At 44.6% G+C, this 25,925-nt stretch overlaps 1 protein-coding gene across 2 annotated transcripts in view; it reads left to right on the top strand.

Moving 5' to 3' along the window:
- Positions 1 to 4,498: 4,498 nt before the first annotated feature.
- Positions 4,499 to 25,925, top strand: part of Cmtr1 (cap methyltransferase 1) — a 46,801-nt gene continuing 25,374 nt past the window's right edge. For both annotated transcript variants that reach the window (XM_038342128.1, XM_038342127.1), the window contains exons 1-4: positions 4,499 to 4,632; positions 6,882 to 7,016; positions 21,066 to 21,217; positions 22,574 to 22,732. In XM_038342128.1, coding sequence (XP_038198056.1) covers positions 6,887 to 7,016; positions 21,066 to 21,217; positions 22,574 to 22,732 — 441 coding nt within the window. In that variant the 5' untranslated portion in view covers positions 4,499 to 4,632; positions 6,882 to 6,886. The remainder of the gene's footprint in view (positions 4,633 to 6,881; positions 7,017 to 21,065; positions 21,218 to 22,573; positions 22,733 to 25,925) is intronic.

Raw genomic sequence — 25,925 nt, 5'->3', positions numbered from 1 at the left:
TACAACATTGCTTGGCCAATAGCTTAGGCATATCCCTGGCTAACTTATATCTTAAATTAACCCATTTCTATTAATCTGAATATCGCCAAGAGGCTGTGGCCTACTGGTAAAGTTCTGGCATTCTGGCATCTTTCTCCTTCGGCAGCTACATGGCATCTCTCTGACTCCACCCACTCTCTCTCTAGATCTCTTCCAGCCTGGCTATATTCTGCCCTGCCATAGGCCAAAGCAGCTTTATTCATTAGCCCATAAAAGCACCACATGTACAGAAGGACTTCCCACATCATGCCAGGGTATTTTATCATAGTAACAGAAAGAAAACTAAAGCACCATTTGGATTTCAAGATTTAAAGTGTGCTTAAAAATAAACATCCATGAATGTACTTTCTTAGTAGATATAGGACGAGTCAGTTTCTCTATTTTGCTGTGGGCAAATTCCAGCAGTTTGTAGTTGTTAAGGTATTAGCCCAGATCAGTTGCCGTCTTAGAGGGTCTCAGATTGCCCTTCTTAACATGTTAACATCTGCAGGATCTGTGAAGATGACCCATTCCACCCTGATATGGTAATTTTTCACCTTTTCTCGCTGTTTGTTAATCTGGATAGGTAGTAAATTTACTGATCTTTTCAAAGAACCAGCCTTTTGTAATTAAGGGTCTCATGTAGTCTAAGGCGGCCTAACACTTGCCAACGATGATGAATTTGAATGCTCGATCCTCTTCCCTCCATCTCCCAAGTGTGAGGATTACAGGGGTGTGCTCAGGATGACTAAGAATTTATGTTTTGAAAATAAATTAAAAAAAAACAAACAGGCTGGAGAGATGGCTTAGAGATTAAGAGTACTGGCTGCTCTTTCAGCCGTCCTGAGTTCAATTCCCAACAACCACATGGTGACTCACAATCATCTATAATGAGATCTGGTGTTCTCTTCTGCCATGCAGGCAAAACACTGTATACATAATAAATATTTAAAAAAATTTTAAAAACTTGGGGCACTGTGATATACTGATTTCCCCCCCCCCCCCGAATTTAAAACTAGTATTTGTCCTGGTCTGCTGGAATGTGGAGAGCTTACCTCCCTCTCTCTTTCCCTTCCTCTTAGAATCTTCCTGAGGATTACATTTGCATACATTGAAAACCCCTCCAGACAATGTTACATTTGCTTTCAACCATTATGTATATTTTTAAGAACTTGAAAATAGGAAAAATGATTCACTGTATGTTTACCTAGCTGGGGTAAGAATGGTTTATTATTATTATTATTATTTACAGGGTCTCACAATGTAACTCTGGCTGGCCTTGAACTCGTTATATAGACCAGACTGGACTTGAATTCACAAAGATCCTCTGCCTCTGCCTCCCAGCTGCTGAGATTAAAGGTCTGTGCCACTCCTCCCATCTTTTTAGCCAGACTTCCATTCTGTAGACCAGGGTGGCTCTGAACTCAGTATGGCCTCAATTTGGCCTATGTGTGGCTCCAGGCATAGTTAATTGCAACCAATCTTGTTGCATACAGAAATGTAAGGAAACCTGCCATAGCAACCTAGGAACTGATCTCATCAAGTCAGAGCAGCTGAATCCTCAGCCAATCACAGCTGGCGGCTTTGAAGCAAGCCTGTGTAAAGTGAATTTGGATAATCGCCAACCGAATAATTTTGTGTGTAGTTTCTCCATTTTCAGGTGACTGACACAGCTGCTTCTGCTGTTAGTGGAGGCTTCCAGACCCCTCTTCAGCCTGGAATGCTGTCTCACTCTATGATCTTTTTCTTCCTTCCTTCCTTCCTTCCTTCCTCCCTCCCTCCCTCCCTTCCTTCCTTTCTCCCTCCCTCTCTCCCTCCCTCCCTCTCTCTCCCCTTCTCTCTCTCTTATTTATTTATTTTTAGACAGGGTTTCTCTGTGTAACAGTCCAGGCTGTCCTAGGACTCTGTAGACCAGGCTGGCCTCAAGCTCACAGAGCTCTGGTTGCCTATGCCTCCCTAAAGCTGGGATTAAAGTGTGCGCCACCACCTGGAGTGGTGAGCCCATTTTGTGGAACAGTCTTTATTGTTTCCTTTCTCTCTTTTTCTTTTCTTCTGTTTCTGAGATAGCTTCTCACTGATTGGCCAGGAACTCACTCTGTAAATTAGGCTGGACTAGAATTTAGATCTGCTTGCCTTTGCCTCTCAAACGCTGGGATTAAAGGCATGCACCAGAGCCGGGCGGTGGTGGCGCACGCCTTTAATCCCAGCACTCGGGAGGCAGAGGCAGGCGGATCTCTGAGTTCGAGTCCAGTCTGGTTTACAAGAGCTAGCTCCAGGACAGGCTCCAGAAACTACAGGGAAACCCTGTCTTGAAAAACCAAAAAAAAAAAAAAAAAAAAGCATGCACCACTGCACCACCACACACAGCAGTTGCTGTGCTTTCCAATGATTAATTTCTCAACCCACTTACTTTTCTATCTTTTGTTTCTCTGCTGATCGTGACTGTTCATTCTAAGGTTCTCCAGGGTCTGTGTGATGGCTCTGAGGGACTGGCCTTGCTGCCGAGACTAAAGGCTTGAGAGTCTTTTGAGAGCCACATGGTGGATGGAGGATGCAGTGCCTGCCAGCTTTCCTAGGTGGAGGTGGTGCTAATGACTCCTGTGATGTCAGGAAAGGTCTCCAGAGAGGAGAGGGCTACGCCCAGATCGGAGGGGTTAGTGGACATTAGCACTGAGAGAAAGACAGAGAGAGGAACCCTTAGAGATACACTGTATTTGAGAAAGACAGTGAGAGGAACCCTTAGAGATACACTGTATTTGACAGTAGAACAAGGCTGGGGGTCTTTCAGGCCACCCAGAGAACATTAGTGTCACCCTAATAGCAGTGGGACGTCAGGTTTTAATCACTGATGGGTTGCAATAGGATCACATAATAATGCCAAAAAAAAAAAAAAAAACCCCAACAACAACAAAAACCCACTTTAGTTTCAAGGAGAATGCACTAGAAACAACTTGATTGGACACAGACATCACAATTTGTTGGGGACTGTGAACCCCCAGACCCTGAATTTCCTCTGACCCCCTGCCTGCTGTAGTAAACAAGTTGTTTTTCTGTGCTTGCAGCTGCTCTGAGCACGAGACCCTCAGGAGTTCCTGATGGCAGGGGAGTGGTTTCTGTGGGCTTCCAGCTGAGGGTTAGGACATTGCCATTAATCAAGGAGACCCTATATAAGCTGCCCTGGAACACAATGGAGCATTCTTGTCTGCCTGTGTGTTTCAATCTCCAGCCCCTTGCCCAAGGGACCTTGGGAGATGGTTGAAGGGGAGGGGAGAGGCAGGGAGGGGAGCGGAGAAAAATGTAGAGCAACAACAAAAATCAATAAAATAAAAGAAAAAAGGAAAAAAAACTTTACAAAAAAGCAGCATCCTGGAAGAACATACGGTGACATATGAATTCATGGGATTTGAGACGAACCCAACTGAGAATGTCTAATAAAATTACATTAGTCTGAAAATGGGAAGGAGGGGATTAGAAATGAGTCTATCTCTGTTCAAGTGGTCAAATGACACGACATTCCTTCTTTTGGCTGAGTTATTGGGAATTGAACCTAGCAAACACTCTTGACACTGAGCTACTCCTAGTTCACTGTCCTCTCTAAGTGGGTCCTGTGTAATGAGAACCATGGCCTCAGATCTCGGCCAGTTTTCCGGCTTGTCTTTGTTCTTAATCTATATAATGAAGATGAGTCAGTCTGCAGTGAACTACTGAACTATATGTCATCTCGTGAAGCCATTCCTAAGAATACTTTGTTCCGGGTAGGGGAGTGGGGTAATGAGATAGGACCGGTCTCACTGTGTACCTCTGGCTGTCCTGGAACTAGCTTAGGAGACCAGTCTGAGTTCCAACTCACAGAGATTCGCTTGCATCTACTTCCCAGTTCTGGAGTTAAAGGTGCGTGCCACTGCCAAGCTCCTAAGAATAAATACTTTCATGGCTAAAACTATCTTGGGTAAAAACTGGTCTGTGGTCACTTAAACCAGCCTTAAATTTCTATACAAAGTGACTCTGACCTAAAGGTTAACTGCCTGATTTAATTGCTGTCTGTCTACTTATGTAAACAGTGCTTACTTGCTACAGGTGACCAGAGCTGTTTTTCTGTATACATCACAATTGCGGTCCTTGTCTTTAAAATTTTGGATAAACTTGAGGTCGAGATGGCTTCTTGCTACTCTGGGATAGCCCAGCTAGTGGTAAAAATACGGTAAAACGTCACATGATTTATTCAGGCATCTTGGGAGTTTATCTCTTCAAGTACCCAACAAGATGAAGTAAACTGAGGTGAAGGATTGATTTCTCTTCCATAGAGAGCAGAAGACCCTGGGTTTCTTATGCAAGGACACCCTTTCGCGCAGGCGCCTCGTGCGCCCAGCGCCGCCTGACCCGGGCTTTTCCCAGGGCCCAAGTCTGAACCCGGCGGGGGCGGGGCTGGCGGGCTTGTGACGTTATCAAGCGGCGCCGCCCGCAGGGCGGGTTCTTAGCGCGACGGCGCAGCTGGCCGGCCGGGTGAGGAAACGAAAGTGAGGGAGGAGGAGGTTGCAGGGCCAGGCTCGGCGGTGATAGTGGCGGCCTGACCCCTCGTCTCCGCTCGCCGGCAGCTCGCCCCATCCCCTCAGCGTGAGTGCCGGCGCGCGGCCCGGGGGGAGCGAGTGGGCGGGCGCGCGGGCGCAGCATCCTTCCCTTGTGGCGGCGACTCTGCCCGCCTTCTAGTAGCTTCTCTCCGCTCCTGCCCCCTTCTCGCCAGCAACCTCTCGGAGCCCGGGCTGCCGCCGCTGCTGCTCGCCGCGCACACAGTCTCACACCTGACGTTCCCAAACGAGAACTCGCCCCTCCCGCCCCCCCTCCCCCATGGCGTTCCCTTCCCGTCCCGGTGCGAAGCCGGGCCCCGGGCGCGGAGGCTCAGAGGGCGTCTGAACCCCGCGGAGGGGAGGAAGCAGGCCTCGGTGCCGTGTACCCAGAAGTGCCCGGTCCCAGCGCGCCTGCCTTTGTGGGTGGCTCGCTAGCTCCGTGGCCTTTCCCTGGCGGGGAGAAGGAGAGGTTGGATTGGATGCCCCGCGAGGTCCCCACTCGAAGGCGCTGTGGTGGAGGAGACGTTCGTATCTGCCACCCTGCCTTCCACACCGAGCCCGCCGCGCGCCCAGGCTCCCCACTTTTGCGTGCTGTGGCCCGAGAAAGGCTCTGCCGAGCTCCCCGAAGGCTTCCCTGTGGGCCCTTTCTGGCGGCCTAAGATGTCAAGTGAAACGCGGCCCCGGGAGGCCTTACTTTCTGTTTGTTGAGTCTCCTGGTCTTCCTGCTTCCCTCTGATAGGCGCTGCCCGGGTCACTTAAGTTGCCTCCCGGGAGAGGGATGACTGTAGGCTGGGTTCCCCGGTTCGTCCTTGGGCTAACGGGATCCAGTGTTTTGCTAGGTTTGAGGTGGGGGTGTGGGGGGGAGAGGATCACTAATCCCCTTCCAGTTTCATGAGTTTCTTGCTTCAGCTGCTGTTGCTAGAAACCCATTCCTTTTTTTTTTTTACCCCCCCCCCCCCAGCAGATGTTTTGAAATAAGTTCGTCTGGGTCTGACTTTTGTGTGACTTTACTGAGTAGTCAGTTCACAGTGAAAACATGCTCTTCAAACCACCGTGTGTGACGACACGCCGCTGACGCCTTTCCCCCAAGATGTCAATTTACCTCTGACTTTGTCTTTTTCTCCTCCCTGAGCCCTGTTCGTGGATACGCTCCTGAGGATCTCGTGATCATTTCATTCCATCCATTTTTGTAAAAAAATATTTTTACTATTTTAAGTTGTGGGCGTGTGCGAGCGTGTGGTTGCCTGCAGAGGTCAGAGGAGTCTGCTTCCCTGGAGCTAGAGTTACTAGCGTTTGTGAGCTGTCCAGAGTGAGTGGCGGGAATTGAATTCAGGACCTGTACACACTCGGACCTGTTGAGCCACGCCTCCAGCTCCTCAGCACTTTGTTTTTATTTTAAACTTTGTGCTTTCTTCTCGCTTACACCTGCTCATGGCCGTCATGGCACTGACTGCTTGCAGCTTCATGTTCTTTTATTTTCACCCTTGCATTGCTGGACTGAAATCCACAGCCTTGCGCACGCAGGGCAGGGCTCTCTCTGTGAGCTACATCCTCACGTCCTTGGTGTTTTGCTGCAAGTTCTCTCAAACTCAAGTTTGTTTCAAACTCAGACTGAGTTTGAGTGCTGAGACAGGCATACACTAGCCACACCCAGCAGTCTGCTTTTTTTTTTTTTTTTTTATCATGGGAGGTGTAATCCTAGTCTTAAAATTAATGTCAAAAAATCAAAATTTTTAAAAAGGAAAAAATTAGTGTCTTTGTATCCCAGGACTCTTGACAGTTAGCTACCTGTTGTCCCAGGGTTTTCTCACTCTTGGTCTAACCAGCTAATGCATCCATGCCTTACACTAGTACTTTCATACTTCAGACATGAAATAAACTAAATTCCAGCATTTTTGTCATATTTTCTAATATCTTAATTTTTCTGGCAAAAATGATTGAAAAAAGTCGTTGTATGATGGTTCTTGCAAACACTGGTGCCTTTTATTTAGTAGGTTCCGTAGTTTGTTTCCAGTGCACACTGGCATGAATAGCCATTATTGCCTCAAAAGGACAGAGTACAAGTACTCAAAGGCCTTTTTTCCTCCCTTGTTGAATTCATCTAGCTTTTTGGTATCTGACACCAGTGGCCCCTGGGTTTTTAAGTCTGAGATCACCTTGTTTCCTGGTAAAACTGACCGTTGTTCCTGAAATCCAGAGCTTGGCCATCCTTTCCTAAGATACGCGCTAGATGATGGTTGCTGACACGGGGTCCTTGCTTAATTCCCGGTAGCTGACTGATGGGGTTTGTGGTTGTAGTAACAATGAAGAGGAGAACTGATCCAGAATGCACTGCCCCCCTCAAGAAACAGAAGCGAATTGGGGAATTTACCCGGCACCTCAGCTCTACATCTGATGATGAACCTCTCTCCTCTGTCAATCATGCAGCAAAAGGTATGCTGGGCTGTGTGATCTGAGGCCACTGGCCATCTGGTGGTTTGAAGCCTTAGTGCTTGAATTGAGCAGACTATAGTTTAATGCCCCTTAGGCAAAATTAGAAATTTGATAGAAGTAGATTTCCATTCTGCTATTATTCTCCTACTACGAGTAGGGAAACTTGTTTTAAATTTTAAAAATGGGTGTATGGTCTTGTCCAGAAGTGCCTTAATTCTGTTACTGGTCCTTCAACAGGTGACATCCTCACTGCCTTAAGTCAGGTAGAAGAAGTGGTAACTTTGAGTGCCGTGGTTTTAATAGCTATTAATAATTTCGGGGCGTAGATGTGGGGTGCAGCTGCCTGGTCTGACTCTGGTCCTTGCATACAGTTTTCTCAGTTCCTGCAGCTGTAATTAGAAATACCCACCTGTGGTGGGGCATCACTCTGATTTCTGTTTATATTCAGCATAAAGATTTGGTTGGTTTGGTTAAAAGAAACTGCTTTGCCTGCAGGTTAACATTGTGAACATGCACAGTGCCTGAATTCACTTCATAGCCAGGCAATTAGACGTACTCTATTAGACAGCTCTGTTCATTTATTTATTTTTTCCTTTTTCCTCTTTCATTTACTTATTGTTATTTTTTGAGATAATTTTCTGATTGTCCTGGAACTCACTATGTAGACAAGACTGGTCTTAAACTCACAGAGATCCTCCTGTTTCTGCCTCCTAAGTGCTGGGATTAAATATGTGTGCTACTATGCTTCCATTCATTTCTGAGTGCTGCACTGCTTACAACAGAACTTGGTTCTCTCACTTCTGGAGACTAGCAGTCTCAACCAGACTCTCAGTAGGGCTCTTGGGAAACACTTCCCTCCTTACTTCTGTAATGTCTGTTGGCTCACTGGCAGTCCTTGGTAGCATATGACTCTAGTGGTAGTGTGTCTCTAGTTTCTGCCTCTGCTTCCTATGTCTGTGTCCATATTTCCCTACTAGGAGGATGGCAGGCATTGGGTTAGGACTTATGCCACTTTAGTGTTAATTTATTTTAACATGATTATATCTGCAAAGATCCTATTTCCAAATAAAATTCCTTCTCAGTTTGTAAGTGACAGGAATTTTGAAGGAACACACTATATCCAACCCAGTACACTAGCAGGCTTACATTTTGCTTGTTTTGTGTGATCAATGGTAAACTGGAAGGAAACTTTGTAACAGATTGGTGACTAAAAGGATGAGATGCTTCCTTTGTGGGTGTTGGTTTATTTACTAGTGCAGGCTCACAGAAGGACAGTTACATATTCGCTCTACCAGTGAAGCTACCCAGAGAAAAACTTGATAGGTGGTGAGCCTAATGTATCTTTTTTTCCTTTTTTTTTTTTTTAAAATATTTAACTATTTTATATGCATTAGTGTGAAGGTTTCTGATCCATTGGAACTGGAGTTACAGTTGTGAGCTGCCATATGGGTGCTGGGAATTGAACCCAGGTCCTCTTGAAGAGTAGTCAGTGCTCTTAACCACTGAGCCATTTCTCTAGCTGAGTCTAATGTATCTTTGGCGCAGGTGTGATATAGTCTGGTCAGAGACTCTCATGACCTTGCATGGAGGTAGGGCTGCCTTCAAAGACTCAGTGGCGTTGCACATGGTCACATATGCCTGGTCCCTGTCTGTCTGGGGTGTTGACACCAGAGAGATCACTTGAGGTGAGGAGATTGAGACAAGCCTGAGCAATGTTGTGGGACCTGTCCACAAAACAATTGTAGAAAGGCATAAGGGGGGCTGGAGAGATGGCTCAGCGGTTCAGAGCATTGCCTGCTCTTCCAAAGGTCCTGAGTTCAATTCCCAGCAACCATATGGTGGTTCACAACCATCTGAAATGAGGACTTGTGCCCTCTTCTGGCCTGCAGGCATACATGCAGATGGAATATTGTATACATAATAAAAAAAAGGCATAAGGGGTAGCTGAGCGGGCAATGGTGACAGGCAGAGGCAAGTGGATCTCTGTGATTGTGAGGACAGCCTGATCTGCAGAGCGAGTTCCAGGACAGCCAGGGCTACACAGAAACCCTGTTTTGAAAAATGAAACAAAACAAAAAAGTCTTGAGTGATTTGAGGGTAGAAGAGAAAGTCTATATGTGACCAGGGTCAGTAAATGGAAAGAAAGAAACAAGAACATCCATATGGTGCCCTTGGGTATGGAGAGGTCCATGAGGGACAGGGGAGCGTATGCTTGGGTCGTAAGTGTCTAGTGCTCAGTGGATCTTTGGACGTCTTCGGAAAAGTGAGAGGACGGTGAGTATATAAAGTTGAGGAAACTAGTCTGATTGACAGTTTTGGGTTTTTTGTTTTTTTGAGATAGGGTTTCTCTCTGTAGAAATCTGTTGGAGCCTCTCCTGGAACTTGCTCTGTAGCCAGGCTGACCTCTAACTCACAGAGATTTGCCTGCCTCTGCTCCCCTCCGAGTGCTGGATAAATGGCCTGTGCTACCACTGCCTGGCCTATGATTGACACTTTAAACTTTTTTTTTTTTTTTAAGATTTATTTTTTATGTGTACAGTGTTTTGCCTGCATGTATGCCTGTACCCCAGAAGAGGGCACCAGATCTTATTATAGATGGTTGTGAGCCACCATGTGGTTTCTGGGAATTGAACTCAGAACCTGAAAGAGCAGCCAGTGTCTTAACCATCTCTCCAGCCCAGACATTTTAAATGCTTAAAAATGTGTCTGTGAAGTGTGATTACCTGTTGGGGAATATTATTTTCAGGTGTATGACTTTATTTACGTAGCATTTGTTTAACTCTGTGAAGCTGTGTTACTGTGCTTGTCTAACACACCTGATGGTCTAATAAAGAGATGAATGGCCAATAGCAAGGATAGGCTGGGCTGGCAGGCAGAGAGAATAAATATAGAAGGAAAAATCTTGTGGGAGAGAGAATGAGGAGGACATCAGGGGCCAGTCACCCAGTCTCCCAGGCAGACACTGAGTAAGAAAGAAAGTAAGATATACAGAATACCAGAGGGAAAAGGTAGACGGGTTAATTTAAGAAAAGCTAGCAAGCTGGGTGGTGGTGGCGCACGCCTTTAATCCCAGCACTCAGGAGGCAGAGGTGGGCAGATCTCTGAGAGTTTGAGGCCAGCCTGGACTACAAGAGCTAGTTCCAGGACAAGCTCCAAAGCTACAGAGAGACCCTGTCTTGAAAAACCAAAGGAAAAAAGAAAGAAAGAAAAACTATCAAGAAACAAGGCCAGGCAGTCATGTGAATAAACCTTCATGTGAGATTTATTTGGGAACTGGGTGGCAGGCCCCCTGCCAAAGGGAACCCAAAAGAGTTAAAAAAAAAAATTATATAACAGTTACTGGCGTGCCCTTAATTTTACAAAATAGCTTTAACCTTTTCTGAAAGTAGCTTCATGACTCAGGACTGACTATTGCTGCCGTGTGTAGAGAGTGGAGATTGGGACTGGCCAGCTTCATGTGTGTCTGACAGTGGACCAGTTGGTTGTTTTTTTTCAGTTGTAGAAAACAAGGCAGAAAACCAACATAGCTACATATTTCCAGGTTAGTTTACTGTAAGGAGAGAGACAGTGACAGGACAAGATGAACCTGACTGCTCCGTGGTTCCTGCTCTCTTGTGCCTCGCAGTGGAGCAAACTACTTAGTCCACAGTTTCTAGAGCGGACTGAGAAAAGGTCATGGTGTCATCTCTCTAAGAATATGAAACTCCTGGCATCTTTCCTTTGCCCGTCCCTCCTCTCCCCCGTCTTTCGGACTGTGTTAGGCGTCTCTGGGACAGTGCTCTGCCAAGCTTGCTGTTTCCTGAGTTGCTTGTGAGGCTCTCCTCTTCAGGCTGTTGAGTTACAGCAGGGATGTTTCCATCTACTCACGTTTCTCTGCCTGCATGTACAGTTCAGCTAGGTGATTGAGAAATGCCCTTTGGGGACAATCAGAAAATAGAAAAATAGTACTAACTATTCCTGTCTGGACCTAGTGTTTTCTTCCTTTGCTGGATCAATGTGATGATTCATTAGCAGATCTATTTAATCAGTTTGTTTGTTTGACATTTTTCTCAGGTAGATCATTGCCAACTCAGCAGCTTGACATTTAGCCGAGGAAAAGAAGAAAGGGATATTATCATGGCATCTTGGCATCAGTCTCTTCCAGGCATTCTAGAGGAGTTTGAAAGCATTTTCAAGTGTAAATAAACTCTTAGAAGCTCAGTCAGATAACCTTCTTGAAGTAAGAGAGGTAGTTGGCAGCATCTTGTTCTTTTTAGTTGTTTCTAACAGGAAAATGTCTTTTTTTTTTTTTTTTTAACAGTGTGCATGTAGTGTGGGCCCAGGGTCCTCTTGTAGCTGGTTAGTTTGGAAGTGGCAAACCAATCAGCAGCACATTAAAAGCAGCTTTCCCTCCACCAGGTTTAATTCTTCCCTCAATAGGCTTTTGCCCTGAAACACAATTGCTTTCCTGTCAGTCCAGATTCATGGCCTTAATCAAAAACTCTCTTTATCAGTGTCTGTTTAAATTGCTCTAATGAGTTACTATTGGTTTGGCATGAAGGATAAATGGCATCTTTAAGCAAGAATGAGTGTATTCCCAGCACTTGTTAGGTAGGATGTGGTGCTCATTAAAATTCATATTTTATTCGGTATCTGTGTGCTTCTCACCTTGGCTAGGATTGGTTGGAGCTGCCTCTCTTTGGGTTATCACTTTGACATGCTCGTCTTACTGTTCTGAAGGCGGTGAGAGCCCTGAAGACCCGGCTGTGGGGTGCGGGCTGCGCCACTCTCACTGCTGGGTCCCGAAGGGTCTGCCTGGCTCCTTAGAGCTGAAGATGCTCTCAGGGCAGGCCTGTGCGTGTCTACAAGGCTAGTAAAAGGAGCAAGACTGCTACAGCACTGCAGCCATCAGGGCACATTCTCTGCCCCGCCTTTTACTACTGAGCAGTTCCGGTTAAAGGAATGGAGGCCCTTAGAAAGAGAATCTGCACTTTGGAGCACCATTCCTTAGTGTGTGGACTCTGCTGCAGCGCTCTCTCTCCTCCACAAGGGAGATGACAGATTGCAGCCTGGGAAGCATCTTGAGCCGTCAGGAGGCCTTGCCTATCAGAGCTGCTGCCTGATTTCTCTGGAAAGAAACCAATCTCTTCTCAAAGCTTGGAATGGTGATTCTTACAGCTGCATAGTGTGTGTCCCTCCCACCCCCAGTTTTTGCAGCAGAGTACAAAACAGAAAATACCGCCTCACCTTTCTGTTTCCATGGTTACTTATTGTTAATGTTCTGTCCTTTCCTTTTGAGTAGCACTCTCTGCCACTGTGACGTATGCTGCATTGATGGATATAAGTGAGATACTTATTAAGAAAATTGCGCAGCCATCTTAATAGGAAGGGGCAGATTTCATGCTCTTAAACTAAAATTCCTTCTGGTTTAGAAAACACAATTTTGTGAGTACATTTTGAGTGAGTGGTTTTTTTTTTTTTTTTTTTTTTTTTTTTTTGCAGAATGTTTTATTCTTTAAAAATGCACATTTATCTTATCTGTTAAATTTCAAAGTTCTCTGACAGTTATTTTTTTCATAGAAAGTGTCCTATTTTACTTAGTATTGGACCTATCAAGAACAGGTTCTGAACCAAAGGAGTTGTCTGACCTAGACAAGCAATGGGCCTATTGTTGTTGTTGTTTTTTGTTTGTTTTGTTTTGTGTTCTTTTTCAAGACAGGGTTTCTCTGTGTAACAGCCCTGGCTGTCCTGGAACTCACATTGTAGACCAGGCTGGCCTCAAACTCACAGAGATCCACCTGCCTCTGCCTCCCAAGTGCTGTAATTAAAGGTGTGCACCACCACTGCCCAGCTTTTTTCTTTTCCTTTTTTTTAATTGAGATTTATTGAGCTCTTCATTTTTCTCTGCTCCCCTCAATGCCTCTCTCCTCCCCATCAACCCTCTCCCAAGGTCCCCATGCTCCCAGTTTACTCAGGAGATCTTTTCATTTTCTACTTTCTACTTCCCATGTAGATTAGATTTATTTATGTCTCTGTTAGTGTCCGCATTGTTGTCTAAGCTCTCTGGGACTGTGATTTGAAGGCTGGCTTTCTTTGCTTTATGTTTAAAAACCACCTATGAGTGAGTACATGTGATAATCGTCTTTCTGTGTCTGGGTTACCTCACTCAAAATAATGTTTTCTAGCTCCATCCATTTTCCTGCAAAATTCAAGCTGTCATTCTTTTTTCTTGCTGTGTAGTACTCCATTGTGTAAATGTACCACATTTTCCTTATCCATTCTTCAATCGAGGGGCATTTAGGTTGTTTCCAGGTTCTGGCTATGACAAAGCTGCTATGAATATACTTGAGCACATGTCCTTGTGGCACAATTGAGCATCCTTTGGATATATACCCAAAAGTGGTATTATTGGGTCTTGAGGAAGGTTGTTTCCTAATTTTCTGAGCAGTTGTCACAATGACATCCAAAGGGGTTGTACCAGCTTGCATTCCCACCAGCATGCCATCACACAACCCCCCACTAAAACCATCACCACACAACAAATAATGTAAAAAAAATTATAAAGAAATTTAATTTAGCTGGGTGGTGGCGGTGCACGCCTTTAATCCCAGCACTCGGGAGGCAGAGGCAGGCGGATCTCTGTGAGTTCGAGGCCAGCCTGGTCTACAAGAGCTAGTTCCATGACAGGCCCCAAAGCTGCAGAGAAACCCTGTCTCGAAAAACAAACAAACAGAAAAAAAGGTAAGAAAAGGACTGCAGAGATTGCTGAGTGCCCTACACCTTTCAGTTGGCTCACAAAGGCCTATGCCTGTTGCTCCTTGGAATCTGACACCTCTTCTGGACTCTGAGAGCACCTGTCCTCACCTGTGCATATGTGCCCACACACCTGTCCTCGCATGTGCACACGCGCCCACACACCTGTCCTCACATGTACATATGCACTCACACATACACATGATTTAAAGATAGAAATCTTGAAACAAAACCCAAGCTGTTTCATTCTGCTCTTTGAAAACTAGATCAGGTTTGTCCCACACACTCATTTTCTATTCTGTTTCCAGGCCCCAGTCCCTGTGTGTGTACATCGGCACTTTCAGGCTTGTCAGTTTCATTGTTTTTATGTATCTTAGCTTTCAAGTCTCAATTACAATGCAAGTACAAGAAATTAAAATGCTTAATTATATTTTCTACCCAAGAGTCAGGATGTTGTATTAATACATATGACCCTGCTATTCATGTTATTATTTTTGCTACTAGGACATCATGTATGCTGGCTAAGCACTCTACATGGAGTTATATATCCCAGTGGTTATTATTATTTAAATTTTAAAAAGATTTGATTTTCCGGGTGGTGGTGGCGCAGGCCTTTAATCCCAGCACTTGGGAGGCAGAGGCAGGTAGATCTCTGTGAGTTCAAGGCTAGTCTGGTCTACAAGAGCTAGTTCCAGGATAGGCTACAAACCTACAGAGAAACCCTGTCTCAAAAAACCAAAAAAAAAAGGGGGGGGGGTTATGTGTATGAGTTTTGCCTACATATTTGTATATATACCATATCTGTGCCTGGTGCACATGGTGGTCAGAAGAGGGTGCCAAATCTCCTGGAACTGGAATTAAAGATGGCTAAGAGCTGCCATGTGGGTGTTGGGAATTGAATCTGGGTCTGCTTCAAGAGCTGCAAGAGCTCTTAACCGCTAAACCCTCTCTCCAGTGCCCTTTTAAGTGCTTATTCTTTTTTTTTAAAGCATGTATTTATAATTAATTTTGTTATGGTAGGTTCATACATGTATATAATGCGTTTTGATCATATTCACACATTCACCCCCATGATTCTCTTCCCTCTTTGCCTGATCCCGACTAGCCAGCCCCCTTCTACTTTTATGGAGAGACCAAGTGACAGAAATAGACACACCCCAGTGTGTCTCCTTAGGATTGATTACATGCTCATGGGTGAGGGTTTGTTCATAGGAGTTGTGGGCACCTTACCAGTGGCCACACCACTGAAGAATTGTCTCTCCCTCCCCCATCAACCGTTGGCTGTATACACATCCTCAGGGAGTGGCCCATGAACTACCCACCTCCTATGACAGATGCTGATGGACCCTGTCTTGTGCAGGTAATCACTGCTGTAGTTCAAGAGAACAGCTACTGTCTCAGCCTGAAGTGAGAGCTCCACACCTCTCCCCTCCTGACTCTTACATCCTTTGCGCCCCTTCTTTCAGGATATGCTCTGAACCTTGGAAGGAATGACAGAGCTTTCCTATTTTTAGTTGGACATTTAAATTATTTCAAAAGATTAAAAAATGATTCTCTGTGTGGGTATGTGTATGTGAATGCAGGTTCCTTCTGAATCTAGAAGGAGGTGTTGGGTCTCTTGGAGTTGGAGTTACAGGAAATCGTGGGCTGCTCTTTGTGGGTGGGTGCTGGGAACCTAATTCTGGTTCTCTGGAAGAGCAGTGTATTCTCTTAACTACTGGGCCATCTCTCTAGCCCCGTGGCTAAAGAGTCACTTATTTTCACTTTGACCAGTTCTGGGCCTCTGCCATTACCACTACTCACTGCAGAGAGCAGCTCATCTGCCCGAAGCTGACAGCAATGTTGCTCCATGGACATAAACAGTTACTCAGAAAAGTAACAAGCCATCTTGTTTCTTTAGCAGACCAGCAGCAGCTTCCCCACTAGGGCTTGTGACCACCGCAGCTGTAGAATTTGATTGGCTTTACGGCACCAGATGTGAATTCCTCTTGTGGAGTGGGCCTCAACCCCACCTTCTATTTTTTTTTTTTTTTGACAGTCTTGGTGATCTGTTTCAATTATACAGCAAGTGTTCTTAGTTCTTGGATCCTTGCAAGAAACTCTTGGGGTGTGGGTGTGCGTGAGCCAGAAAGCTAGACTGGGTAATTTCTTCCTCAGTTACTTTCCTCCTTGTTTTGAGACAGAATCTCTCACTGAACCTAGAGTGCTCATTGATTCAGTTAGAATACCTGCTAGTTGACTAATAGAATCCTCCTGTCTCTGCCCTCCCCATGTCCTTAGGAAAGAAGTTACTACTAAGACGTGTGCACTGCCGAGCACTGTCCAACTTCTTTTATTTAGTGTTTGAGACAGAGTCTTACTGTGTATCTCTGGCTATCCTGGAAAACTGTATGTAGACCAGGCTGACCTCGAACTCAGAGATCCGTATGCCTCTGCCTCTTGAGTGCTGGGATTGCCCAACTTCTTAAACCTTGGGATCAAAGGTGAGCATCATTATGCGTGGCTCACTGTCTAACTTCTTTATTGTTGTTGTTTGGTTGTTTTTTTTTTTTCATAACAAGGTTTCTCTGTAGCTCTGACTGTCCTGGAACTTGCTCTGTAGACCAGGCTCACCTTGAACACAGATTCACCTGCTGTCTCTCCTGAGTGCTGGGATTGCCCAACTTCTTAAACCTTGGGATCAGATTGGACATCACCATCCTTATTTCCTGTTCTGCATTCCTCTTAGTTTACTGCTGTTTGTACCATTTTTAGTGGAAATGTATAGAAATTCTTGCCTAAACTTTTGAGAGTGTTTCCATATTCAGGTGGATTTGTCTCAGAAACCTCTTGTGTTGGCTGCCGTCTCTTCTCAGCTTAACACAAGCTAGAGCCATCTGGAAAGAAGGAACCTCGGTTGAAAAAAATGCCTCCATCACATTGGCCTGTAGGCAAGCCTGTGTTGCATTTTCTTGATTAATGATTGATGTGGTAGGACCCAGGCCACTGTGGGCTTTGCTGTCCTGGCAGGTCATTTTGGATTATATAAAAAAAACAAGCTGAGCAAGTCAGTAAGTCGGCTTTAAGTCTTGGCTCTTCTCTCATGCTCTTTGGTGGTCTCTGCTTTGGTTCCTGCCCTGACTCCTTCCCTTCATGAAAGGCAGCAAGCTCTAAGATGATACAAACCTATTCTCCCAAGTTGCTTTTGGTCATGGTGTTTCCTCACAGTGAGAAACCCTAAGGCAGAGCTTGATACCATGTTCATGGGATATTGCTGTAATTGACCTGACCGTGGTGTTTTGGGGGAGGATTGTAGAAGGAATTTTGAAATTTGGGCTGGAAAAGCTGTTGAGTGTTGAGAGCTTACTGAGCAGTTGTGAGAACTTGGATTTATTTTTTATTTTGTATACAACATTATGCCTCCGTGTGCCTGCACACCAGAAGAAGGCTCCAGATATCATTACAGATGGCTGTGAGCCACTGTGTGGTTGCTGGGAATTGAACTCAGGACCTCTGGAAGAACAGCCAGGGCTCTTAACCTCTGAGCCCCAAGCTGAACTTTTTTACATTGTTGAATTTTGGTTTTGCTTGTCACTGGGCCTTGGTTCTTCCCTCTTGGAATAAAAGGTACATAATTTATTTTGATTTTACAGGAGCCTACAGTTACACTCCTCCCAGTCCATCTCCCTTTATCTCCCCCATTCCCTTCAGAAAAGAATAGGCTTCTCAGTGATACCAACTGGACATGAGACGGGTATTTTTTGTTTTAAGAGACTGATTTTAAAGTGTAAGAATTTTTTTTTAAATTATGAGACTTTTAAAGTTATGTTTTATATTGTGATACTAATATTAACATGACATTTTAGGGACAAATGAGAAAAGATGGATTATAGTTGAATGGTGATGTGTTTGTTGTGTCAAGTTGACACGGGGTCAGTTGTGCTAGCTAGGTTTTCGTCAGCTTTATGTAAGCTAGGGTCATCTGGAAAGGACTCTCAACTGAGGAAATGCTCCATCACATTCACCTGTAGGGCACTGTCTTGATAAATGACTGATGAAGCAGGGTCCGACCTACTGATGGTGGCATTCCTGGGCAGGCTGAGCAATCCGTGGAGAGAAAGTTAGCAAGTAGCTCTCTTCCCTGGTCTCTGCTTCAGTTCCTGCTATGACTTCTCTGAAGAACAATAAGCTTTAAGATGAAATAAACCTTTTCCCCCTAAGTTGTTTTTGGTTATGGTGTTTATCACAGTAGAACATGTCCTGAATAAAATTACTTTGGAAGAAGTAGCCTTCAAAGTCAATAGATTCATAAAGCACAGAACAGTAAATGTGAATGCCCAGACTGAAAAGCAACCCAGCCTGATGAAGGGACAGGTAGCCCATCCTTTCTGACTGCTGCTGAGTTAGATCTTATGTTGGAGTTCTTTGACAAGGTTGGTGGACAGCAGAGAGGATGCCGTGGCCTGCTCAGGCTTTGGCCCCTCCTGTAGAATTTACTCTCTCTCCTGCTTTCTGCTCAGTTGGTGGTCCTGCTGGGGTTTTTGTTTTCATCCCTAGCCTTCATTTCCTCTTTTTCCTTTTCTCCCTTTTCCTGTCTCTCCCCTTCCCTGCAGTGGACTATCAACCGGCTCCCAAATCATGACTAGATACTTATTATTAGTTATGAATGCTCGGCTTTAGGCTTGTTTCTTGCTAGCTCTTATAATTTAACCTATTTCTCTTCATTCACACTTTGCCTCAGGGCTTTTTACCTTTCCTTCCTTCCGTATGTCTTGTTTCACTGCTTCTCATGTCTGTCTGTCTGGTGGCTGCCTGACTTCTGGTCCCAGGTGTTTCCTCTCATTCTCCCTTGTTCTCTCCTTTTTTCTTTTCTCCCCCCCCCCCCTGATTTTTTCAAGACAGGGTTTCTCTGTAGCTTTAGGCTTGTTCTGGAACTAGCTCTTGTAGACCAGGCTGGCCTCGAACTCACAGAGATCCGCCTGCCTCTGCCTCCCAAGTGCTGGGATTAAAGGCGTGCGCCTCCACTGCCCAGCTTCCCTTCTCTTTTCTATTTGTTCTCTGCCTGCCAGTCCCGCCTGTCCCTTCTGCCTAGCTGTTGGCCTTTCAGCTTTTTTGTTTTGTTTTGTTTTTCCGAGACAGGGTTTCTCTGTAGCTTTAGGCCTGTCCTGGAACTAGCTCTTGTAGACCAGGCTGGCCTCTAACTCCCAGAGATTCTCCTGCCTCTACCTCCTGTATGCTGAGATTAAAAGTGTGCTTTTTCTTAGACCAATCAGGTGCCTTAGGCAGGCCAGGTGAAATGAATGCAACACATCTTTACATAATTAAACAAATGCAGCAGAAACAAATGTAACACATCTTTACATTGTTAACAAAGGCAGCAGAAATAAATGTAACACTTCTTTACACAAGTAATATTCTAAGCATAAACAAAAGTAGCATCTTTACATAGTTAAATATTCCACAATTTCCCTCTTTCTCTTTCCTCTTTTTCTCTTCCTCTAGCCAGCTTCAGTGAAGACCTACTCTCTTACCTGCAGGTATAAAGGACTGTGAATGCAAAGAGAACTAAGTAGGAGGTTAAGCAATCAGTATTTAGAAATTTGGGCTGGAAAGACAGCTCAACAGGGAAAGGTGCTTGCTACTGAGTCTGAGGACTTGAATTCAGTCTCCAGAACCCACTTGGAAGAAAGAAAAAACCAACTCCTTCAAGTTGTTCTCTGATCTCCACTCAGATCTACTCCCCAGTAACTTACACAAACAAACAGATATGATACAAATGAAAAGATATTTTTTTAAAGAAATAAGTTGTTAAATACTGAACAGTAGTAGAAAAAAATCTTACATTTGATAGTGTGCTTTCTCATATATTATTTTAGTTTTTTTAAAAGATTTATTTATTATGTATATAGTATTCTGCCTGCGTGTACACCTGCATGCCAGAAGAGGGCACCAGAGGTCATTACAGATGGTTGTGAGCCACCATGTGGTTGCTGGGAATTGAACTCAGGACCTTTGGAAGAGCAGGCAGTGCTCTTAACCACTGAGCCATCTCTCCAGCCCCCTATTTTAGTTTTTAAGCATCCCTGTGAGGCATTGCTGTCTCAGTTTGATAATGGATAAAACTTGAGAAGGTGAGGTAGGAAAATTATTGTGGCTGGGTTCCTGCTGTGTTACACACCAGTAGGTGTTGAACTCCAGCTCCCATGGGGCTTAAGGTCCCAAAGGAGAATAACACAGTCGGAGAGTGAATCGAGATGGCTGCCCGATTATTGAAAAAGGCAACACCTTATAAAATTATACTCTATAATTGCACAAAGGATTAAGTGAGAAAATGGATGAATGTGAGCTGGGGTGTGGCTTTTGATCTCAGGTTGAGAAAACTAGCATTGACCTTGATAAGTTAATAGGCACCAGTCATTGTTAATGGAGGGGGTCACAAGTTCCTCTTGCCAGAGACGAGAATGACTCCCTATTGGCAAGCAGGATTTTTTTTCAAGCCCCAGAGGCACTTTTGGGAAAAGTATTTTCTTGAGGAACCAGATACCTCATTATAGAATGTTGCAGTTTTTTATGTGACTTAGTTTTCCAGATATCTAATCCTTAAAGTGAGCAAAGACAAAGCTAGACAAATATTACTGTGAACCTGAGTAGACCTTAGAAATTTAATTTTTTTTTTTTTTTTTGGAGTCAGTTTCTCTGTGTAACAGCCCTAGCTGTCCTGGAACTAGCTCTTGGAGACCATGCAGACCTTGAACTCACAGAGATCCGCCTGCCTCTGCCTCCCAAAGTGCTGGGATTAAAGGTGTGTGTCACCACCGCCCAGCAGAATTTTCAAATTTTAATTATCAAAATGTACCTTACTTATCAAGCATATGTTACTCATCTAAATTTTCTAGCAGCCTGGTGTTAGCTTGTGTGGGAGTAAGCAGAGTTATGCTATATGATTCCATGGTGTTGGGGGGGTTTCCCAAAGAATTAATTTGTTTTCCAAAGAATTCAAGAGGCTACCATTGTATACATCCTCGTCCTCCATTGAAGCCCACAGGAAAGGCTTAATACTGAGAGTCATTAACAATGAGACTTGTCATCCAAAAAGTCGAAATGCTGGAACTTTGTCAAGCAGTAATAGTCTCCATGCAGTCTGTGACAAATAGAAACTTTGGTGATTTATCCAAGATTATACAGCTGGAAAGAGTAGAGATTTGACCCTAGGCCATTGCATGAGTGCCATTCAATGCAGGACACATATTAGACATAAGCAGACTAAGTGGATTGTGGATGTATGCAGGCCGTTTTGTGATATGGACTCACCTAAACATTTCTTCCTCTCTCTTCCAGCATCTACCACAAACCTTAGTGGATCTGACAGTGAGACTGAGGGGAAGCAACCCTGCGCGGAGAGTTTTAAGGATGACTTCAAAGCAGATTCCCTTGTGGAGGGAACATCTTCTCGCTATTCCATGTATAATAGTGTTTCCCAGAAGCTTATGGTATGTCACTGTTTAGAATGGATTTCTACAGCTGCCCAGGAGGGTGAGAGAAAGAGGGCAAGTGTGTATTGGATTTGGGGTGGGGTACAGTTGGCACAGGCTAGGTAGTATTTTTCCTTTACTTTCTGGCTGTTGGAATTTAGTAGAGAAAGTGTAGCCTTCTCTCAGTACATGTGTCTGTCATGTTGGAATCATCCATGAAAAGTGGCAGTGTCTCCTGTCTTGCCCAGAACTGGATCACGGTTTAGTACCCACATTAATTCACACCCGTCACACGCATTTGTGGGTATGCTTCCCTAGACATGGGCGTGTCACAGTTGAGGAGGTTCCTGCTGTTTTGCTCTAGTGAATACTTTGAAAAGAAAGGACTCACTTCCTGTTGGCGCTGAAAATAAATGCAAGTAGCATGGGCTCTTTCCATAGAAGGCCCTGTGTGCTCCCTAGCTTTCACATACACTGACCTACTCAATTTCCTTGTCAAAATTCAGTGGCCGTACAAAGTTTGTCTTCTATTCAGCCTCACCAGTGCCATGGCTGGCTCCAGAATTTTGTTGGATTAGTTTAAGAATGAGATGTGCTCCTGCTGAAGTCAGAGGTCAGGGTGCCGTTGACGCCTGTGAGCTTTGGTCAGTGGAGATGGGGATGCTCATGACTTAGCCCCTGACCCAGGGAACGGGCTTGTGGCTGCTATACAGGATCTGCCCAGTCTGTAAGCAGCAGTGGCAGCTTTCAAACAATGTGACCCTCCAGGAGGAATTAGACCTCTGTATTGACGTTCTTTGATTGGGTAAGAATCTGTAGGATTTGGGTCCCTGCTCTTTGAGGTCTTACCTTTGTCTAGTAACTCTGGAGGTTATAGACAGGACATTCAGAAAGGTGTTTGTGTGCCAGGACATTAAAGTGTCCTCCTCCTCTGTTCTTCATGAAGCAGACTTTCAAGTTCCTCTAACTGAATAGGCTCCTGCAAGCCCACACTCCTGGGTAGAAGCTGCTGCTTGAAGCTGCTGTATCCTAAATTAGGTTCTCTTCATTAGCTCTATCCTGGATCTCATTTCCCCTTTATATGACAAAGTAGCTGAAAGGGAGAGCTGTGCAAATGTCCAGTGAGAGTCATTGAGTATTCTCAGTGCTAATCACAGCTCTGCAGTCCCCTCTCATGTATCTAGTGTCAGGTTGTCCTAGACTTCACCTGCAGACCCACAGTGAGTTATTTATGCTTCTTTTCATCGTCAGGCTAAAAGGCAAACTTTAGGCCTTACTCATGTATTTCTCAGGGTTTGTCACAGTGTATGATCTCTGATAGGGACTAAGTAAATGTCTGTTGACTGAATTAATTGTGCTTTGTTCCTTTTTCAGGCCAAGATGGGCTTCAGGGAAGGGGAAGGATTAGGTAAATACAGCCAGGGTCGGAAGGACATTGTGGAGACCTCCAATCAGAAAGGCCGACGTGGTTTGGGTCTGACACTGCAGGGTTTTGATCAGGAGCTGAATGTGGATTGGCGGGATGAGCCGGAGGTAAGCTGGTGAAGGTGCAGGAAGCAGGAAAGCTGTTGGTGTTTTTGAGTGGGTGGCTCTCTGAAACCATATTTTAGCAAATTAGAACCCTGGGGAAGCAGTTTGAGCAGGGTGGTTAGAGGGGTTCAATGTTAGCATCTTACATGGAACCTGTGCTGACTAGATTTATGTCAGCTTGACACAAGCTACATTTATTTTAGAAGAGAGAACCTCAATTGAGAAACTGCCCCCACCAGATTGGGCAAGCCTGTGATACATTTTCTTGATAGATAATTGATGTGGAGGGTCCAGCTCACTGTCGGCAGTACCAGTCCCGGGCTGGTAGTCCTGGGTATTATAAGAATGTACACCTTTACTTCCAGCATCCAGGAGGCAGAAGCAGGAGGACTCTGAGTTTGAGGACAGCTTGGTGCTATTAAGTGCTATTAAGTACAGAGTGAATTCCAAGACAGCTAGGACTACACAGAGAAAAAACAAACAAACAAAAAAGAAAGCAGGCTGAGCAAGCCATAATGAACAAGCCAGTAAGCAGCACCCCTCCAATGACCTCTGCTTTAGCTCCTGCCTCCAGGTTCCTGCCCTGTTTTAGTTCCTGCCCTGACTTCCTTCAGTGGTGGACTGTGATGTGGAAGTGTAGGGAAATAATTCCTTTCTTTTTGGTCATGGTGTTTGATGACAGCACTAGAGAAACCCTGACTAAGACAGAAAGGAGAACACTGAGGCTGTATTCAGAGATAAGACTTTGTTTCTGTTGTTTTCTAGAACTAAGATGATTCTTTGGCTACACAAAGAACTTTTTTTTTAAAGATTTATTTATTTATTTATTTATTTATTTATTTATTTATTTATTTATTTATTATGTATGCAGTGTTCTGCCTGCATGTATTCCCTGCAGGCCAGAAGAGGGCACCAAGTCTCATTACAGATGGTTGTGAGCACATGTGGTTGCTGGGAATTGAATTTAGGACCTTTGGAAGAGCAGGCAAAGCTCTTAACCACTGCACCATCTCTCCAGCCCTACAAAGAACTTTTTGGAATATTCCTGGTGGATTGTTAAACTTCACAGGCTAGGGAGTTCTCTCTCTGCTAGGAGGGTCCAACAGGCGAATGGGCCCCCATTGCTCCTCCAGTGCAGGATGGGTTACGAGCCTCTAACATTCTTCCATCGTCACAGGTTTTGTTATTCAGGTTGTACATGTGTTTGCTTGTGTACACTTCCCCTGTTGTACTTTTTACTTGATTGTATTTGTTGTAAGATAGAGAAACTTCTTTTGTAACAGTTCTTTTTTTTTTAAGATTTATTTATTTATTATGTATACAACATTCTGCCTCGATGTATGCCCACATGCCAGAGGAGGGCGCCAGATCTCAGTACAGATGGTTGTGAGCCACCATGTGGTTGCCGGGAATTGAACTCAGGACCTCTGGAAGAGCAGCCAGTGCTCTTAACCTCTGAGCCATCTCTCCAGCGCCCCTTTTGTAACAGTTCTATAAGAATGCAGGCTGTGAGCTGGCTGTGATAGCACACGCCTTTAATCCCAGCACTCAGGAGGCAGAGGCAGGGGGATCTCTGTGAGTTTAAGGCCAGCATGGTCTACAGAGCAAGTTCTAGTTCATTTGCAAACCAGTTCTCACACACACAACAGGAAAGTGCTATACCTCCAGGCTGAAAAGAGGCTTTTAAAATTTGTTCCCATGCAGTGTTGAAGTTTTATTTATTTTATTCTTCAAACGATTTGAAGTAGGTATAATAAAACTGTCCGAAAATAGTGATAATCTGAGATATTAGCATTACAGAGTTGAGGTTAAGGGAAGCAGCACCATTGTCTGACCATCTGCATAGTGGCAGTAGATAGGCAGGTGTGGCTGTGAGCACTGGGAAACTGCTGTAATTGTTACTGTGCGTATGTGTTTGCGTGGAAATGCTGAGTGCTTTCCTTGTCCTCATTTGTGTGGAAGCAAGAGGATAGAGGCTCTGGTCCTGTCACTGGGGCAGGACTTGAATTCCTTGTTCAATCTGGAGTATGAAAGTTGATTGTAAAAATCTCTCTTAAGGAGATAGGCTATTTTAAAAATCCTTTTTTCAGTGAAGCCATTGCCGTTACCAGTGCCAATAATTTTTCTCAGACAGAAGCTGCCTGGTAAGGAGGGTTGGCTGCACAGCCAGTTGGTAGCCACTTCTTTAAAGTAAACGAGGCTGGGTGGACCACAGCGTGAAAGTGCTCAGAGGCTCCTGGAGCGCACGGGTGTAAAGTTCAAGGTTTTACATCTCAGGCAAATCCATCCCTTGGGTAGTCTTAATGTCCAGGCTTCCATGGGGAGATTAATTCTGCTTTTATTCAACAAATGATTGTCCAGTGAGTAAGTTTTTTGTTGTTGTATACGGCTTATAGTTTACATTTGTGCTTAAAGTCGGGATTTGAATGAGAGAAGAAACCATTACTCACTGCCAGATTCATGCACAAAGGCTTCTGTGATTTTTCTTTTTACTTTGCTATCTTGATGGTGGTTGGCTTGCCCTTGAGACCTTGCATTGTGATCCCATTTTACGCCTCTCAGAGCATGTAACATTACCCTTTAATCACATTGCTTCAGTTTGCAATGGTGAATCCCTGCTTGGGAAGCAGTCTGTTCAGCTGACACTTGGGTTGACCACCTAGATAGGTTTTAGAATCCACATTTTTTTTTTTAGCACAGTGGCACTTAGTCCTGGATTCACTGCACAACTATTCACTGCAGACTTAATATGTCCAGTCCCCACATCAGACCAACCTCAACTGTCAGCTCTAAAACGTATTACTCTTTGAAAGCTCTGTAAGTGTTGCTAGTGTATGATAGGTAAGAACCCTGGTTCAGTCTGTTCAGAAAAGTACTTGAGCTGGCAGGCATACCTTTAATCCTAGCACTTGGGAGGCAGAGGCAAGTGGTTCTCTGTGAGTTCAAGGTCAGCCTGGTCTGCAGAATGAGTTCCAGGACAGGTTCCAAAACTACAGAGAAACCGTGTCTGGGGAGAGGGACATTTGAAAAGTTAAGAGGAAGCAGACGTTAGAGATGAACCTCTGCTCTCCTAGATTCAGTGCTAGGAGAGACTGTTTACTGGTTTCTGGTTTATTTTGCGAACAACGTTGGGGGCGTTAGCATTAGGAGGTGAGGCTAAGTGCTATTAAGTCATACCTCAGAGAATTATATTTAT

Source organism: Arvicola amphibius, chromosome 9 (genome assembly GCF_903992535.2).
Source record: "Arvicola amphibius chromosome 9, mArvAmp1.2, whole genome shotgun sequence".
NCBI classification, from domain to species: Eukaryota; Metazoa; Chordata; class Mammalia; order Rodentia; family Cricetidae; genus Arvicola; species Arvicola amphibius.
This window is presented reverse-complemented; position numbering and strand designations above follow the sequence as displayed.